The sequence below is a fragment of the Pimephales promelas genome, chromosome 6 (assembly GCF_988280905.1).
Source record: "Pimephales promelas chromosome 6, fPimPro1.hap1.1, whole genome shotgun sequence".
NCBI classification, from domain to species: Eukaryota; Metazoa; Chordata; class Actinopteri; order Cypriniformes; family Leuciscidae; genus Pimephales; species Pimephales promelas.
Genome location: NC_142774.1, coordinates 40,743,993 through 40,760,101, shown reverse-complemented (window position 1 = coordinate 40,760,101; position 16,109 = coordinate 40,743,993). Strand labels below are relative to the sequence as shown.

The 16,109-nt window shown below is 35.3% G+C and overlaps 3 protein-coding genes across 8 annotated transcripts in view; 1 reads left to right on the top strand and 2 right to left on the bottom strand.

Moving 5' to 3' along the window:
* The window catches only part of LOC148978782 (CD48 antigen-like), a 19,698-nt gene extending 18,991 nt beyond the window's left edge, over positions 1-707 (bottom strand). For all 4 annotated transcript variants that reach the window (XR_016168954.1, XR_016168955.1, XM_089132571.1 and 1 more), the window contains exon 1: positions 461-707. Coding sequence is in view for 2 of the 4 variants with exons in the window: in XM_089132571.1 (XP_088988697.1) it covers positions 461-524 (64 nt within the window). In the remaining 2 variants the exon portion in view is untranslated. The remainder of the gene's footprint in view (positions 1-460) is intronic.
* The window catches only part of cd2 (CD2 molecule), a 20,764-nt gene extending 4,655 nt beyond the window's left edge, over positions 1-16,109 (top strand). Inside the window, exons 2-7 of the mRNA XM_039648244.2 lie at positions 8,156-8,257; positions 8,899-9,162; positions 10,317-10,616; positions 10,728-10,970; positions 11,728-11,889; positions 13,290-16,109. Of these exons, the coding sequence (XP_039504178.2) occupies positions 9,105-9,162; positions 10,317-10,616; positions 10,728-10,970; positions 11,728-11,889; positions 13,290-13,582 (1,056 nt within the window). The 5' untranslated portion in view covers positions 8,156-8,257; positions 8,899-9,104 and the 3' untranslated portion in view covers positions 13,583-16,109. The remainder of the gene's footprint in view (positions 1-8,155; positions 8,258-8,898; positions 9,163-10,316; positions 10,617-10,727; positions 10,971-11,727; positions 11,890-13,289) is intronic.
* Positions 2,407-7,205, bottom strand: LOC120460486 (uncharacterized). Of its 3 annotated transcripts, none has more exons than XM_039648258.2 (7): positions 7,017-7,205; positions 6,314-6,619; positions 5,108-5,377; positions 3,516-3,591; positions 3,100-3,134; positions 2,939-3,003; positions 2,407-2,852 (listed from the first exon to the last, which is right to left on the bottom strand). In XM_039648258.2, the coding sequence occupies exons 1-6, from the start codon at positions 7,201-7,203 to the stop codon at positions 2,963-2,965; spliced, it is 915 nt and encodes a 304-aa protein (XP_039504192.2). In that variant the 5' UTR covers positions 7,204-7,205; the 3' UTR covers positions 2,407-2,852; positions 2,939-2,962. The 3 variants fall into 3 exon arrangements, with proteins under 3 accessions (XP_039504192.2, XP_039504191.2, XP_088988694.1); XM_039648257.2 differs by having other exon boundaries at positions 2,947-3,003; XM_089132568.1 differs by lacking the exons at positions 2,407-2,852; positions 2,939-3,003; positions 3,100-3,134 and having other exon boundaries at positions 3,512-3,591.

Here is a 16,109-nt window from a genome sequence, read left to right as displayed (position 1 = left end):
CTGTGGTCTAGCTGAGTAATTTCCAGGAAGTCTATATACAAATTAGCGTGATAGCACAATTCCATAACAGCTAGCTAGCTGCTAGCCTGTAGTGTAAAGTTTAGCGTGAGATCTACTGACGACGTGCAAATAAAGAACAAAGACTCAGTCAGATCATTTCCATTATGACCAACACAATCTACAGTAAATCATCTTGCGTGATTCATTTCCATTCTCTCCTCCCGCCGTACATTTTGGGCCTGACAGGGAAACTCGCACATGGAATAATTAGCCTATGGTCCACCGCAAAATAACCCGTCCATCCTTTTCATAATGTTTCACAGCGTTTCTTTATTAAATCCTGACAGTCGTTTTTTAACGCCAAAAGAGTGAGGAATGAAATCTGTTAGTAAATCTGACCGCAACTGTCTAGGTTTTCCGAGAACCGCGTGTCATTTCCAGTAAAACGTTAAAAACTCACCCGAAGCAGCTTCTGTGGTGAAGAACACAACGATGAGGATCAACGTCAAGAGCTGAAGGGACATTTTTGTTAGAAGAACACCTATTCAATTTTTCTTCGAGATTTTGCTCAGAGACACAACATGCAGAGGCAAGTGTAAGGAGCTTAGCCTATAAGGAAAAGGAAGTTTGAAAATAAATACGGCAACGCCTAGCATTGTGTGTCGGTGTTTCCATGAATCTTTCACTAGTTAGTTAGTAATAGTATTCTTGCTGGTATATGTGTAACTACAGTGATACAAAGCAAACGTGTGAAATTACATTAAATCCCCAACTTTTCCCACACATGAAAATATCTAAACGAGGATATATTATACCAATTGTGACGAACATAAAACACAAATTTTCCACACACTTTTCCATAAAAAAATATACAGATAGATAGATAGATAGATAGATAGATAGATAGATAGATAGATAGATAGATAGATAGATAGATAGATAGATTTTAAGTGTTTGGAAAAATAGTTTTTATTATGTCTCGATCGGTCAGTATAATGAAATTCATATAGCCTGTAGGCCTATATCAGTAATTATTTAACACATTTTAATCTCTTTCATGTCATTTTAGAGTTATAAAAAACCTTTATACAGCACTTATGGAAATACTGAGATAAGAGGTAAAAAAAAAAAAGATAATGATAATGATAAAAAATACAACCACCTGTATTTTCTCATCGGTCCCTATTGTTGCCATCAACTTCTTTACGCATTCTATGACCACAATTAAAGGTGTAGTGGTAAAAAACGACGTGGTCACCAGGTGGGCCACTGCCTACCGGTGCTATAGGGAGGGCTCGACATTAAGCCTTTTCATACGTAAATTCTCGCTCGTAAAAAAGTCGCTCGTCCGGATTTTTTATTTTTATTTTGTGTGTGTTCATTTATTCTTTAACAATATTCTCATCAGTGTTCAATCAGCTTTGATATTTAAATCACCATATTGTAATATCTGCACCTTTAAAGAGTATCCCTTCCCCCGATATTATTTAATGTATGATTCATCTTTCATTTTAAATTCGTAATTTGATCAATAAATTCAATTATTTCGAATAGGGCTGTTACCCTAGGCGGGGCTGATCAAATTAAATCATTTACACTGAAAAATTATAATTGCGTAAAATAATGTTATGGAATTTATTTACATTTACATTTAAACGTTGGAAAGAATGATACTAAACATTTAACACTAAACCGCCAGTAGGTGGCGGCAGACGACCGTCTTAATGAGTGAGTCATTGATTAATTCATTCAAACGATTCGTTCAAACGACTGATTCATTCAAGAATGAGACAGGTGTTTATGTATGGGCATTGAATCTTTGACTCAACCGATTCGTTCAAAATGCTGAATCATTCAGTAATGAAAACAGGTGTTCCTGTGACATGTGCCGTGGTTCTGCTGTGGTTTTTGTTGCTGCTGAAACAGAACAAATTCACTCAACATCCAATATTGCATCTAAAATGTAAGTTATTTAATTTTAACTGTTTATTGAACTGTTGTAGGAAATCAATGTCACGTTTTCAATCGTGATGGCAATCAACACAATACTATACACAATACTAGCACCTTAAAGATAATGTGTACCAAAAATCTTTTATGTTAACATACTTTATAAACCTTTTGTGTTGGAGCTGATCCAGCCATCATCTACTAATGGTGCAAACAGGAATTAAACTGCTTTGGTCAAGTGACATTTTGCACTAACCATGCATGTGAAACAACACACAATTTAACTGAGACTGAGGAAATGCACTTGCAGTCAATAACATTTTTAAAGCTTCATAAATGAGCACTTTCTTTACGATCGCTTTTATGAACGGTGGGATTAAATGGACAAACAATTTACAATAAAGCATGAAACATAATAACCACACTACAGTAGATGCAATCACAGAATACAGAGGATTTTATCTATTATTATTTTATTCAGGATTTGCATTCAATGTTTACAATTTTATTGGTTCATGTCCCTTTATCAAACTCTTCACATTTGGGATGTGAGCACAGAACAATCTCTTTGCCTTGGGTACAACATAAAACAGAATTAAATTCCTTCTCTGCTTTTCCCCACAAATGAAAAATAAATCAGAATAATTTGTTAATTCATACGCTACTTTCTGTTTGGTGCCAGGAAGATATTCTCATCTTGTCCCTCATTGAAAAAGTATTTGCATGTAACTAGATTTAGGCCTAAATATTCAGAACCAGAGGAGACAGTCAAAGTTATGAAGCACAGTTATGAGCAGAGGCTTTAGTAAAGCTGGCCAGGCGAATGTGTTGAGAAGATCTTTGCATTTGAAGATTCAGGAGGTTCATGATGAGGATCAGTCATTCACTCATGAATGCCATTTCTGTGGGGAAAAAACTGTATAAAAACAACAACAAATACACACAAAAAACATGTTTGTCTTTAAATGTACAAGATAAAACCACATACAGTAGTACCTTGGATGCTGATTGGTCAGTTACGAAACGGAGCCCATTCATCTTTTGTGAATATGCCTGCACAGAACCCATAGAGGCTAAGATCAATTTCATTTGTCCATAATATTGCACACAGGAATGATTTTCTACAAAGAATAAAGAAAATAAACGTACTCTGCAAGCATCTCTTACGAAAGCGCCACAAACACCTTGAACAGAAGGGACACACTAATCATTAGTCAAATATTCAACCCTATTTAAACGTCATCAATACACATTTTTTTGTGAATGATTCATGAGCACAGACAGCAATGGCTACTAATGTGAACCTACAGCCTAATAATTATTGGAGCAAACTCAAAATGAAGGTCTTTATACATTCTGCCATTAATAAATTCCCAGATGCAATGAAGTCTTGCTCTATATTTCCTCACTTAATATCCAGCGTCACAATAAATGTGACATTATGGAAGTAAAACATTTTGCGAATGGTAAATTTCCTCAAGTTTGGGACAATGGTCAAAATGCTGTTTTGAGAAAATGATAAAGAAACACATTTCAAATATTTTAAAGATTAAATACAGTCTTACCACAACAGGATCGGCGAAAGGACCACAGCGATGACACTTACAATGATAATTACAATGTCAGATATTGTAAATGAGTCTACAGAAGAAAAAATAGGTTATTACAGTTGGCATGAAATGTAAATTCACCTGTGCTTTCTAAATGCATGTTATAGATTTTATGGTGAACACAAAACATGACTTTAGTAAGATCATTAAGGTTATTAATTGATAAGTGAATTATTCAATTGTATCTTGCATAGTGCATAGTGAATTAAAGCATTACCTAAATGGTGGTATTTATCTAGAAACATATATATCCTATTCTATATCCTATTTTACACAAATTTGCAAATGTATGCAAGTGCTGGCCAGTAGGAAGCTTGTTTATTTCTTGTTTGTTTCTTCCGCGAAATAAAAACTAAAATAAAAACATAATTGTGAGGTTTTTATCTCACAATTCAGACATTATGACTAACAAGTGTGAGTTTTCATCTCATAATATATATAATATATAATAATATATAATATATATATATATATATATATATACTGTATAAACTCGATATTGACAGAAAAAGTCAGGAGTTTAAGATATAACCTCGATATTGACAGAAAAAAGTCAGAAGTTTAAGATATAAACTCAGAATTGAGAGAAAAAAGTCAGAAGTTTAAGATATAAACTCGAAATTGACAGAAAAAAGTCAGAAGTTTAAGATATAAACTCAGAATTGAGAGAAAATAGTCAGAAGTTTAAGATAAACTCAAAATTGAGAGAAAAATGTCAGAAGTTTAAGATATAAACTAAAAATTGAGAGAAAAAAGTCAGAAGTTTAAGATATAAACTCGATATTGACAGAAAAAAAATCAGAAGTATAAGATATAAACTCAAAATTGAGAGAAAAATGTCAGAAGTTTAAGATACAAACTCGAAATTGACAGAAAAAAATCTGAAGTTTAAGATATAAACTCGAAATTGAGAGAAAAAAGTCAGAAGTTTAAGATATAAACTCAATATTGACAGAAAAAAGTCAGAAGTTTAAGATATAAACTCGATATTGACAGAAAAAAAATCTGAAGTTTAAGATATAAACTCAGAATTGAGAGAAAAATGTCAGAAGTTTAAGATACAAACTCGAAATTGACAGAAAAAAATCTGAAGTTTAAGATATAAACTCGAAATTGAGAGAAAAAAGTCAGAAGTTTAAGATATAAACTCAATATTGACAGAAAAAAGTCAGAAGTTTAAGATATAAACTCGATATTGACAGAAAAAAAATCTGAAGTTTAAGATATAAACTCAGAATTGAGAGAAAAAAGTCAGAAGTTTAAGATATAAACTTGAAATTGACAGAAAAAAAGTCAGAAGTTTAAGATATAAACTCGATATTGACAGAAAAAAATTTAAAGTTTAAGATATAAACTCAAAATTGACAGAAAAAAGTCAGAAATTTAAGATATAAACTGGAAATTGAGAAAAAAAGTCAGAAGTGCAGAATATAAACTCAGAATTAAAAAACAATAAGTAACTGAATACCAAGCGCTTGCGTACTTGTGTAAAATATGGTTGTGTCCTGATGATATTGTCCAGTAAGGTGATTAATGTTAAGTCTCACCGTGAAACAGATCTCTGTCATACACGGGGTCGCTGGTCTCCTCGTTCACTGCGCTCTTCAGGGTGCAGGTGTAGGAGTTATCGGGGTCACTGCTCTCGGTCACTGTTATCGTCCTCGTCTGCTGATCTCGTCCGTGCAGCGTCTCTCCAGAGCTCTGCCAGACCACTGCACTTCCAGAGGCTCCATCATCACTCTCACAACTCAAGGAACATTTAGGAACATCTCCCAGTTCGCAATCTTTCTTAATAATATAAGGTTTGCGGACAGGCTCTGTGAATTAAGATGAAAATTAACAACAGTGTATGCACACACATGCAGTGTTGGGGAAAGTATAAATTACAATATTGCATTGCTTCCCAAAGAAGTAACTAAATATGTTACTTAGTTTTTAAGAAGAGTAATGACCTCTGGGCTGGCTTTTTTTTTTTTTTCTTTTGTACTTGTATATTATTCTGATATAATATACATATTCTGATCCAAATGTTCATCAAAAGGTAAGCACCCAATATATAGTATATTTTGTATGTAATTTATAATTATTAATTTGAATAAAAACAATAATTATTATAGCCTACGCATTTATTGGAGGGTTATTATAATAACTAAAACTATTAAAAATTAATAATAAATATTTATAATAAAATATAAATATTAAATTAAATACTTAAACTAATTGAAAATAAGGAATGTTTCCTTTGCGAAAATAAAGAAAAAAGTTTCATTAAAGTTTAATTTGAAGCACTAAAATTATTAACTGAAAATAAAATTAAAATGATTCAAATAAGAAAAATGAAAAACATATTTTTTTTTAGAAATTGCTAAAAATTCAAATAAAATAAAAAGTAAATTGAAAGAATTTACTAAGATGAAAAACTTCAACTAAAACTTGAAATTAAATATTTGTAATATACTAAATTATATGGAAAACTAAATAAATAAAACAGAAAAAAAATCAATCAAACTTAAAATATAAAATAAAAAATAAAAGCTAATTTACAAAATAATAAAACTATATTAAAAAGACTGGTGTATTTTTGTCCATCAAATAGAAAATTATCATTTGAAAAAAAAAAGTGTTAATTTTTAAATACATTTTTGTTATATGACCCAGAACCAATTGCCTATCGTTGTATTATTAGTGCATTATTTCTAACACAGCATAATATATGTAAATAATGATGATGATGATGAAAATGAAATGCTCACCTATAACAGTCAGAACGAATTGCTTTCTTTGCTCTTTGCCGCTGATGTCGAGGGTGTAAACTCCAGTGTGTTTGAGCTGTAGATGTTTAAGAGTGAGTTCTCCTGTCTGTTTGTTTAGGCTTGCGTGGGATCTGAATTTGGGGTTGGGAATTACAGTGCTATCATCCTCCCGCTCCCATTCAATGACCTTCACAACAACACCATTGTCTTTGTGTTTCCATGTAATGCTGGTGGTGCTGGGATACACAGATCCAGACACTGGAGTGAACACAGTTTCACTATTCACCGCTTTCATCACATTATCGCCTGAAAGAAATCATATATTACCCCATTAGATTGACAGCAGGAAACTTATAAGCAAGTTTGACATTGCATTTATATTTTTTTTCCCCCAAAACAACATTCAAAAACCTGAGTCATCAACAACCGCTTAGTTTTCAAAATATTTTCTGTTAGTTCTACTCAATTTTAAGATTTAAGATATTCGATCAATAGCAATGGACTTGCAATTTTGAACCTTGAAACTCCAAGGCACAAAATTAATCTTTAATATACAATTTAAGAGGTTTGATTTTTTTTTAAAGCAAAGACTTCACACTAAAAAGGACAAAAAATAACATTTTGGACATGTATAAGTAGCCATGATTTTATTAAGCTTGTTTTTTTTAAACGCCAACATTTCTATTAAAGTCTGAAGTAATACCTGAAACAGCTTCACAGAGGATCGAGATCCAGAGAATATGAGAACCTCTGAGGAACATCTTCACTCTGCTTTTCTTCATCTCTTTCGATCTCCTTGGTTTTGTGTTAGTGTGTAATCTAAACGCATAATAATGCATCTGTTGTGTGTCTGGAGTCTGTAGGTTGGGTTGAGCTTCGTCATCTTTCATGCCCTCTGGTGGTAGAAAGGAACGGTAGCAAATCATTGCAGTACACGAGATCCAGGGGGCGGAGTTAGATCCAGATCTAAGGAGTGGAGATTGGATTAGGGGTGGGGTTAGGGATCAGGGGGCGGAGATGGGTAGGTTTAGGCGTATGTGGGAGGAGTTAGATCCAACTCCTCCCACTAGATTTCGTGTTCTGCAGTGAGGAAAGGTTCAATGTGAAATTAACTTCACCGAAAAGAAAACCTACAAAAGAACCTCTGCTTTATCGAGTGACAAATGTTATATCCTTTCTCTAAGAGTTTGTAAAAGGCTCCCGTCGGAGAAAGAAGACTTCTATTGTGTGACTTTGATAGTTATTTTAGAGTGCGATACCCGATGCTTCCAGTAGGAGGCGATATTGTTATTGTTATTGTATCGACTGAGAGAACGGCAGTTGCGCACATGAAGTTTCTTCATGCCTGTTATTTGGATGTTCGTTGGCGTTTTGTTGTTAAAAAAAAGTATTAGTACATGACCAAGTAGATTTCTTTAATTTCTTGATGTTTTAAGTGTATTTTTAAGCTTTGTCCACTTAAATGAGCATGTCCAGAGAGTCGTTTCGCGATGAAAGAAACAATAGGTGTAACATGATTTCTAATAATGTGACAGTCTACTTTGTATATGTAATGTTAACTAATTATTCTGGAGAAGGATTATCCAGTATTATTTCCATTTGATTATGCTAATTTGGGAAAGTAGATTGTTTATTGATGCTGCTGCATCTGGATTCATATAGACTACCAAAGTCATTTTTTGTGACCAGACCAATAGATATATTGTCTTCAATCTCCCATCCTATTTAGGTGATACTGAATATGCTAGTAAGCTATTCTGAATTAAGAAAGGAACTAATTCATGTTAATGTAGGCTACACATTACTTATACTAATGCTAATGTAATATGTGTGTTATTTTAGACTCTTCCTCTTTGGAAAGAAGCACCAGTCTCCTCATTCTTTGTGTCCTGACCTGACCGACACCCAGGGGTGCTAACTAGTACTTTCCTCTCCAACACTAAGGTAAAAGAAGCGTCTTTCAAAATAATATAGATTTTAATAAAGTGTGCTCGTGTTTTACAGCTTTTCGATGATGTTCACGTCGCGTAATTAGATAGCAAGAGTCTATTTGATGTAATATTTACATCTGGAAGACGTATTTTTAAGAGTGTTTGCTCATCTGCAATGTCTGGCAACTGATATTCTTCTAAATATCAAAAAATCGGCTGAATACATTCGAAAACGGTAAAACTCAACTGGGGAGTGGTAAAGCCAAAAAAAAAAAAAAAAAATGGAGTATCCCAATTTTAAAGCATTTCAAAAGAAAAGTTTCTCACAAGATGGCAGCATTGTATGACTTTTATATAGTCACGCAATTATGCATTTAAGCCACCAGGTCACTGCACAGACATGCAAACCATTTTTGGGTCGTGATACACCAGTTGAGAACCACTGTCCTAGATCCAGTATGAGATAATATGAAAAACATCTACAACAAACCTTTCCATCAGCCTTTCTGTCTATAAATTACATATATATAAAAAAATAAATAAAAAAATGTATTCATAAATCAGTGCTTGCCAGCTTTCTAGTCCGCAAGACCAAAGATAAAAATAGCTGGCCAACATCTCAAAACATTATATCTATTCTATATCTGTTTGCAGAAACACCTGCTTCATAAAGCAGCACGTCAGATGACATCTTTCCACACCTGTGAAGCGCCGTCGCATTTTCTGAACAACTGACATCTTCACTTCATGATTCTGTCTGCATATAACCGCCAACTCTGATCGAGAAACAGGAAATTCTTCAGTTTCCTCCAAGTGATTGTGAAAAGGGTTCTGGAACATTTACTGTGTTCAGAAGAGCAATGGACTGCAAACACAATCTCTTATTGTTGTTCCTCTGTGGCTTCGCTGCACTCTCTGGTAGGTTCTGATTTTGTTTTGTATAGATATGTTAATAGACTGAAGTGAAGAAGCCGTTTTTCTTATATATTTTGTAGTTGAGATCAAATGTTACATTGTGTTTAAAAAATATCAAGAATAGTAATCCATATTAACATTTGATCTTATACATACTAGGATATTTTACATCAACTCAAATTTATCAAGTCATTGTAACATCCAAATTCGCTTTTGTCAGAAACGCCATTTTTAAGCGTTAGATCAGTTAAAATATGGCCTTAAAGCAACAAATGTGATATTATTGTGTCCACTTGATACTTCTGCTGTAATTCTTGGACACTTTTAAATGCAAATCTGGTGAGGTTTACACACAAATTCGGCTTTAAACAAACATTTATATATGTAGTCAAATGATAGTGTTACTCTCTTAAAAATAACGGTTCTGTATTGGTATTTATGTTTCTGTGAACAACATTTAAACATCGATTAAATCTTTAAATTCCACAAAAAGTTCTTTGAAGTGGAAAAGGTTTCTTTAAATGTTATTCGAAATAAGAAAGAGCTTTTCAATGAAAGGTTCTCAAACTCCCTTTTCTTATAGAAGAAAGTCTGTATTTCAGAAACTATAAGGTTTTGAGTCAAATGCTTATTTTATCAAACACTGATTTGTTGCTTTCAAACATCCAGTTCAAAACAGTATTAAATTATAATCATTTTGTGAAGTTTCAGTGTCATATTATTTTTGCTAACTATCTGTTGGACAGAGGAACACGAGAAACACACTAACTTGAGTATAAATATATAGCAAATGCAGATTTGAACTCTTTAGGTCAGGGCAGATGTGTTGTAATGTTACACAATTGTAAGTTCTGTTGGTCGTAATGGTTTGGCATTTTTAAGTTACTTTTTGCCTTTGTGACAACTTACCCCATACAGTGTGACGACATATCCTGTTGTTGTTATAGGAGACAGTGTGTGTTAAATTAATTTTTTTATGGTGGCATTTTAATATTGAAATATGTTGTCTAAAGTTAGTGTTTGAACCGAAATTGACTTTTAAAAAGAAACTCACCCTGAGAATTATTCATTCTCTCTTTTTCCTCATAGTGAAACACATATTGCAGTTGAACCCTGTTGAGTTTTATTAAATACTAATATGGTTTAATTTATTATAGTGTCAACAAAGACATGTGGAACAGATCTACAAGTGGGAACGTCCTGTATCATTAAGCGGAAAACAAACAACAACAAAGAGAAACCTCATGAGAGAAAATGGGTCCACAGCATAAACGGCGAAATGATTCGCTGGAAAGGTGGGAAAGACAAAAAAAAGTATGAAGGTGTATCTATGGAAGAAGATGGATCATTGAGATTATTAAATGTTAGTCTGAAGGACACGGGCAAATTTACCTTCACTGAATTTAATGCTGTTGGTACAGAGACTGGTAAAGACGAAATGGAAATTAAAGTATATGGTAAGATGACAAATATTTCCACCCTTCCAACACAACAATAATAACAAAATCAGACTGTGTATTTCTATATTAGTGACAGTATAGTAAATAACCTCCATGTTTCTGAAACAGAAAAGGCCCCTAAACCCACTGTGATACCCAAATGCTCAAAAGATGGGAACGCGACTCTCTCCTGTAACATCGGAAACAGAAAAGATCTGACTGTATCCTGGTATAAAGAAGACAAAAAGATCCAGAATGACAAAAACTATCAAGTGTTCTTGTCATTTACTCAAGTACAAGAGTATAAACCGTACTCCTGCGAGGCACAAAATCCTGTCAGCAAAGAAAAAAGTGAGAGTACCCCAATATCATGTAAGTATTTCTTATTTCACATGGTTAAAAATGCTCTTTTGTTGTGATCTAAATCTAGACCTTTCTGGGGTTTTGGACAGACCTTAAACATTGATGTAAAATGTGCAGCTCTGACACTTTTCACAATTTCACTTTTGTTCCATAAAGTATATGACTGGTTTTTGGGCCGTTTCCTGTTTTTGCTGCTGACGTACAGTACAATCGTGAATCACTGACAGTAAAACAACACTATTTTTCCCATTGACTTTGGAAAATGGTGTTAAACTGTGAACTGTTTTCACGCATTTAGCTTTCACAACTTTAAATGCATCATTAGAATAGTTTCTCTGGGTTGAACTTGTTGAGAAAAACTCAAATATCCAAGTTGATACAGTTTGACATTTCAAGTGTAATGTAACTTAATACCTTAAGGCAGCACAAACACTTACTTTTGCAAGTGCATTCTGGGAGTTGTTGTCTTTCATCCACATAAGCCAAAAATACATTTTTTTAGCTTTTCTCAGTCTAGAAAGCTCCAAATTCAAAAATAATTTCACAATTCTTCTAGGCCTACATAAATTTCCCATTTTAAATACGCATTCATCTTTCCAGAGGTGAAGAATCCCTAAGAATAAAGTGTGTCCAAACATTCGACTCTCTCATGAAATTTCGTTGGATCGTACAGTATTGCGTATGATTTGATCTTAAACAGCTTAAAACGGATGTTTTATAATGATCCACTTGTCTGTTATTGATTTCATGTGGTTGTGTCTTACAGGTTCAGGTTCAGGTTTTGGTCCAGGTGGTAAACTCTTTGGCTTTGATTTCTTGGTCATGGTGGGCATCCTAGCCGGCGGAGGAGCCCTTCTGCTTTTGCTGATCTGTGTTCTCATCATCTGTGCGTGTAAAAGCTGTCAACAACGTACGAAACGCCAAGAAGGTCAGCGACTTCTTCATCACCTCTAAAATAAATCAATGAGCAATTGTGTTTTCAACAAAAGATCAAACTGAAGCTGTTTGAGCTTGAAATTTTCCCGGGCACAATGCTCCATGCCAACTCTTAAATACAGGCATTTAAGTCAAGTCAAGTCAAGTCACATTTATTTATATAGCGCTTTTCATAATACAGATTGTATCAAAGCAGCTTCACAGTGATGACATGAAAGTAGTAAAACACAGATCAATAATATTGTTAAATATTTAATATTAAATAATATAAAACTATTAAATAAAATGTAATAATTGTATTTAAATATTAAATTTAATATTTAAATAAAATTACGCATTTTTTCAGGTCGAAAACAAATTGTTATAATTAACACGTTTAAAATAGGAAAGTGAAGCCTTTTACCACATCAGTTTCCTGTTTCTCATATATATTAGTTTCTTAAAAAAAATAAACTTTTAATGCTTAATATTTGTACATTTTGAAAACGTCAGACCACTGTTGCGTAATATAACCGAGCTCCCCATAATATCCTGTATACGCACGTCTTTATGTGGGTTTCTGTGGCTTTTAACAGAACAATCGGCACTCAAAACAGGTTTTTTTTAAAGAATACACACTTTTTAAAAATGAGTACAATGGCTGATCGACAAATACATCATATTCACTGTCTACTGTGTGTAGAATTAGCATTACTAGGTGTTCATTTGAGAAAGTAAAATTTACCAGATCACCCTGTTGATTTCTTGGATTCACGTTTTTAGCAATTTCTAAAGAGATACAACAACAGGATTACACAAATCAAGAACTTGCTACAGGTATATTATATTATGTAAATAAATATTAATCTCTGCTATGGATGCACGATATATCGGTATCGGCCGATATATATTCATATTTAATGTTATCGTTATCGGCCTGGTAAGAAAATGTGGCCGATATATTAAAGCCGATAAATAATGTATTATTCCCTTCAGCTGAGACACTTGTTGAGCACTGATTATGTTTTTGAATTTCTTGAAATATGATTGAAATCTCTTCAAAAAATGAAAATCTGGTTCGGGACAACATGAGCAACGCAAATATGTCATATCGGCTATACAACATCATTATAATTGTGTGCTTGGGACGTGGATTTAATTGTGAGACTTTTGTTTTTGTAATCAGGCTCTCAAAATTAGATACAAATTTGGATTTAAGTTTATCGGCCGATATATCGGTTATCGGCTTTCAAATATAAAGAATTATCGGTTATCGGCCAAAATTTTCATATCGGTGCATCCCTAATCTCTGCCTCTCTGAAAAAATCCACATCACTTCACATAACCGAGTACATTTACAGCCTATCTGAAAAAATGCAAGTTTATGAACATCTTGTCTTTGATATCTTCCAGATGAGGAGGAGCTCAGGCTAGCAGTTCTGACCCCAGATCAGAACGGTACAAGCAGATCCAAAGGGACCGCTAGAGGGCAGCCGGCGCCCCCCATCCCGCAAGAGGTCCCAATGCCCTGCAGCCCATCTCCAGAAACCCCTCGAAGCCAGACTCAACCCAGAGCCCAGATCCGAGCCCGACCCCCCCCACCGCCTCAGGACGAGGACGAGGAGGACCCGCCTCCATTACCTCAGCCCAGGACCAAACAGCACCGAAACAAGAGGAGTCAAGAGCCGTACCGACCAATGGAATGAGACTGAACCAGTATATGAGACTTTCCTAAAACCGAGTAAAAGCCATGTATTGATTGTAAGGGTGCATTTCCACTGCTGGCACGGCTCGGTTCGCTTTTCCTCTGCGCAGTACGACTCGGCACGGCTCGGTTTGCTTTTCCACTGCAGTTAGTACCGCTTCAAAGTGTGTGGGATTATAGTCTGGCCGTTATATTTTATCCGAGAGGAACGTCTGCACTTCGTCCATTGACCACGATTCAGCTATTTATTTTTTGGAAGTGTTACTGGCTATTTATCGGCTGTTCCTTTCGTTTACACGACGACGGCGTTTTTTGAGGCTTAAAAACGCAAAAAAAGTGAAACCACCCTCCAGAGTGGAAATTTTAAAAACGCTCCACCGCCGCGTTCACGTGTAAACGGTAAAACGCTACATTTTGCTTGACCGTGAAGGTTGTACGCAGGCGCGTGGACTTGGTGTTTTTGTAGAATGCACTCCTAGCCGCCTGAAGTGCATACTACATTGAATTTCACACACTTTTGCGTCACCATTTGCACGCGGATTTCCCACCCAAAACGCTCGTCTAAACGCAGAATAAAAAGTTATGACGCAACGCCACTTTTGCGTTTTCTCTTCAGAATCGTTTCCGTGTTAACATAGCCTAAATCTAGCGGGTTTGATGTCTCGCAAATACAATGACGCTGGTTGTGATAATTCTTTCTCGCGAGAACGAGAACGCTCGCGGGTGAAAACGTAAAAATATTTTATCGGATTTGCCTTTCGTTTGCATGGCGATGGCGTTTTGGGGGCTTAAAAACGCAAAAATTGAAACCACCCTCCAGAGTGGAATTTTAAAAACGCTCCACCGCCGAGTTCCCGTGTAAATGGTAAAACGCAAAAGTCTGCCCTATGTACGCAGGCGCGCGGACGTGGTGTTGTTGTGTGGTAGTGCTCCACGTTGCCACCTAGCCGCCTGGAGTGCATACTTTCACGCATAATTGCCGTATCACCGTATACACGCGGATTTCCCACCCAAAACGCTCGTCTAAACGCAGAATAAAAAGTGATAACACCACGCCACTTTTGCGTTTTCTCTTCAGAATCGTTTCCGTGTAAACATAGCCTTTGGCCAATCAGTGATCTGCAGTGTGTTCACGTCACATGTTAGTATCATGCAGTGAAAAAGCGTCACAAGTGAGCCGTACCGTACCGTGCCATGCAGTGGAAAAGCGCCATGCCCATTGCACACTGAGTCCAAAATTTTCGTATGCGTTTTTTCCAACCCGATCTCACGGGAATTCGTACGAATTTTACGAGGTGGCTAATTCGTAACAATTCATACGACCTCACTCGTACGAATTCGTAAGATTTTAGCTAAATCGTACATATTTTACGAAATGGCCAATTCGTATGAATTCGTACGAATGACCCACCCCTAAACCCCGCCCCTAAACCTAACCATCACGTGGGTTTAGACAAATCGTACGAGTGAGGTCGTACGAATTAGCTACTTTTGAATCACTCGTACGAATTCATACGAATTGGTCGTGAGATAGGGTAGGTTTTTTCATATTCGAGATTTAGTGGCTCTGAATTGTCAAAACACCATTCAAACTGCTTCCTACTGATGCGAAAAACGCAGAAAATCGAACCTGATTCGATTTTTTTTTATGACGGATGAAAGTTTCGGAGGCAGTGTGCAAGCGACATAACGTGAGGTCGTATTTATTTTTTAACGTGCGAATTTCGGACTCAGTGTGCAACGGCCTAAGAGTGTAATTTAAAAAAGAAAAATCGGTCATATACGATTTTTCCCCTTGTCTTCATTTATATCTTTAGGGTTAAACTTGCAAAAGTGTGTAGTTGGTCTATGAGCGGGTCAGTGCATTTATTACATAAAATAAAGGATATATATATGTATATAAGTTTTTGCATAGCAATTCTTATGATCTTAAATAGTCTATTTCAATTTATTCCGTCTTTTGCATTATTTCTCCTTTAAGGTCGTCTAAAATATATATACAGACGCAAAAGAAATTGGTTTTGACAATGCTAACCGAATCCTGGTGCAAATGCAAAGGGTGCTTTTGTATGCAAAACTCATTTTGATTCTTGTGCGCTGTGGTGACGTTTTCACACTTAAAATCTACACATCTAACCAGCATGTGAAGGCCTCAGGGATGTGGTTAACTGCATCTCATCTCACCCACAGTCATGTCAGCTTTTCTGCTATTGTTTGCTGTTTTCCTGTGCGTGGGAGATGATGGCCTATGAAGATGAAAACTGCACTTAAGAGCTCAAGACTAAACATCCACTTGTTTCCCTGCATACGATTATTAACCCCAACCTGTGGATATTGCTCCATAGCATGTTCAAAAATGGTAAAAATTAATAATGCATGAGAAAAAGTTTCCTCTTGTGTCACCCATGTGGTAAACTGAGATTTTTCCTCTAAAGCATTTGTTTGTTTTAGCATGTAATAAAAATACTAGGGCTGTCAAACGATTACTCGCGATTAATCGCATCCAAAATAAAAGTGTTTACATAATA

Coding starts and splice junctions, on each gene's coding strand:
- LOC120460486 (XM_039648258.2), bottom strand. CDS start 7,203: ATGAAAGATGACGAAGCTCAACCCAACCTACAGACTCCAGACACACAA. Junction 5,378..6,313: donor ATTCGTTCTGACTGTTATAG/GTGAGCATTTCA, acceptor CTTAATTCACAG/AGCCTGTCCGCAAACCTTAT. Junction 3,135..3,515: donor CTTTCGCCGATCCTGTTGTG/GTAAGACTGTAT, acceptor CTTCTGTTCAAG/GTGTTTGTGGCGCTTTCGTA.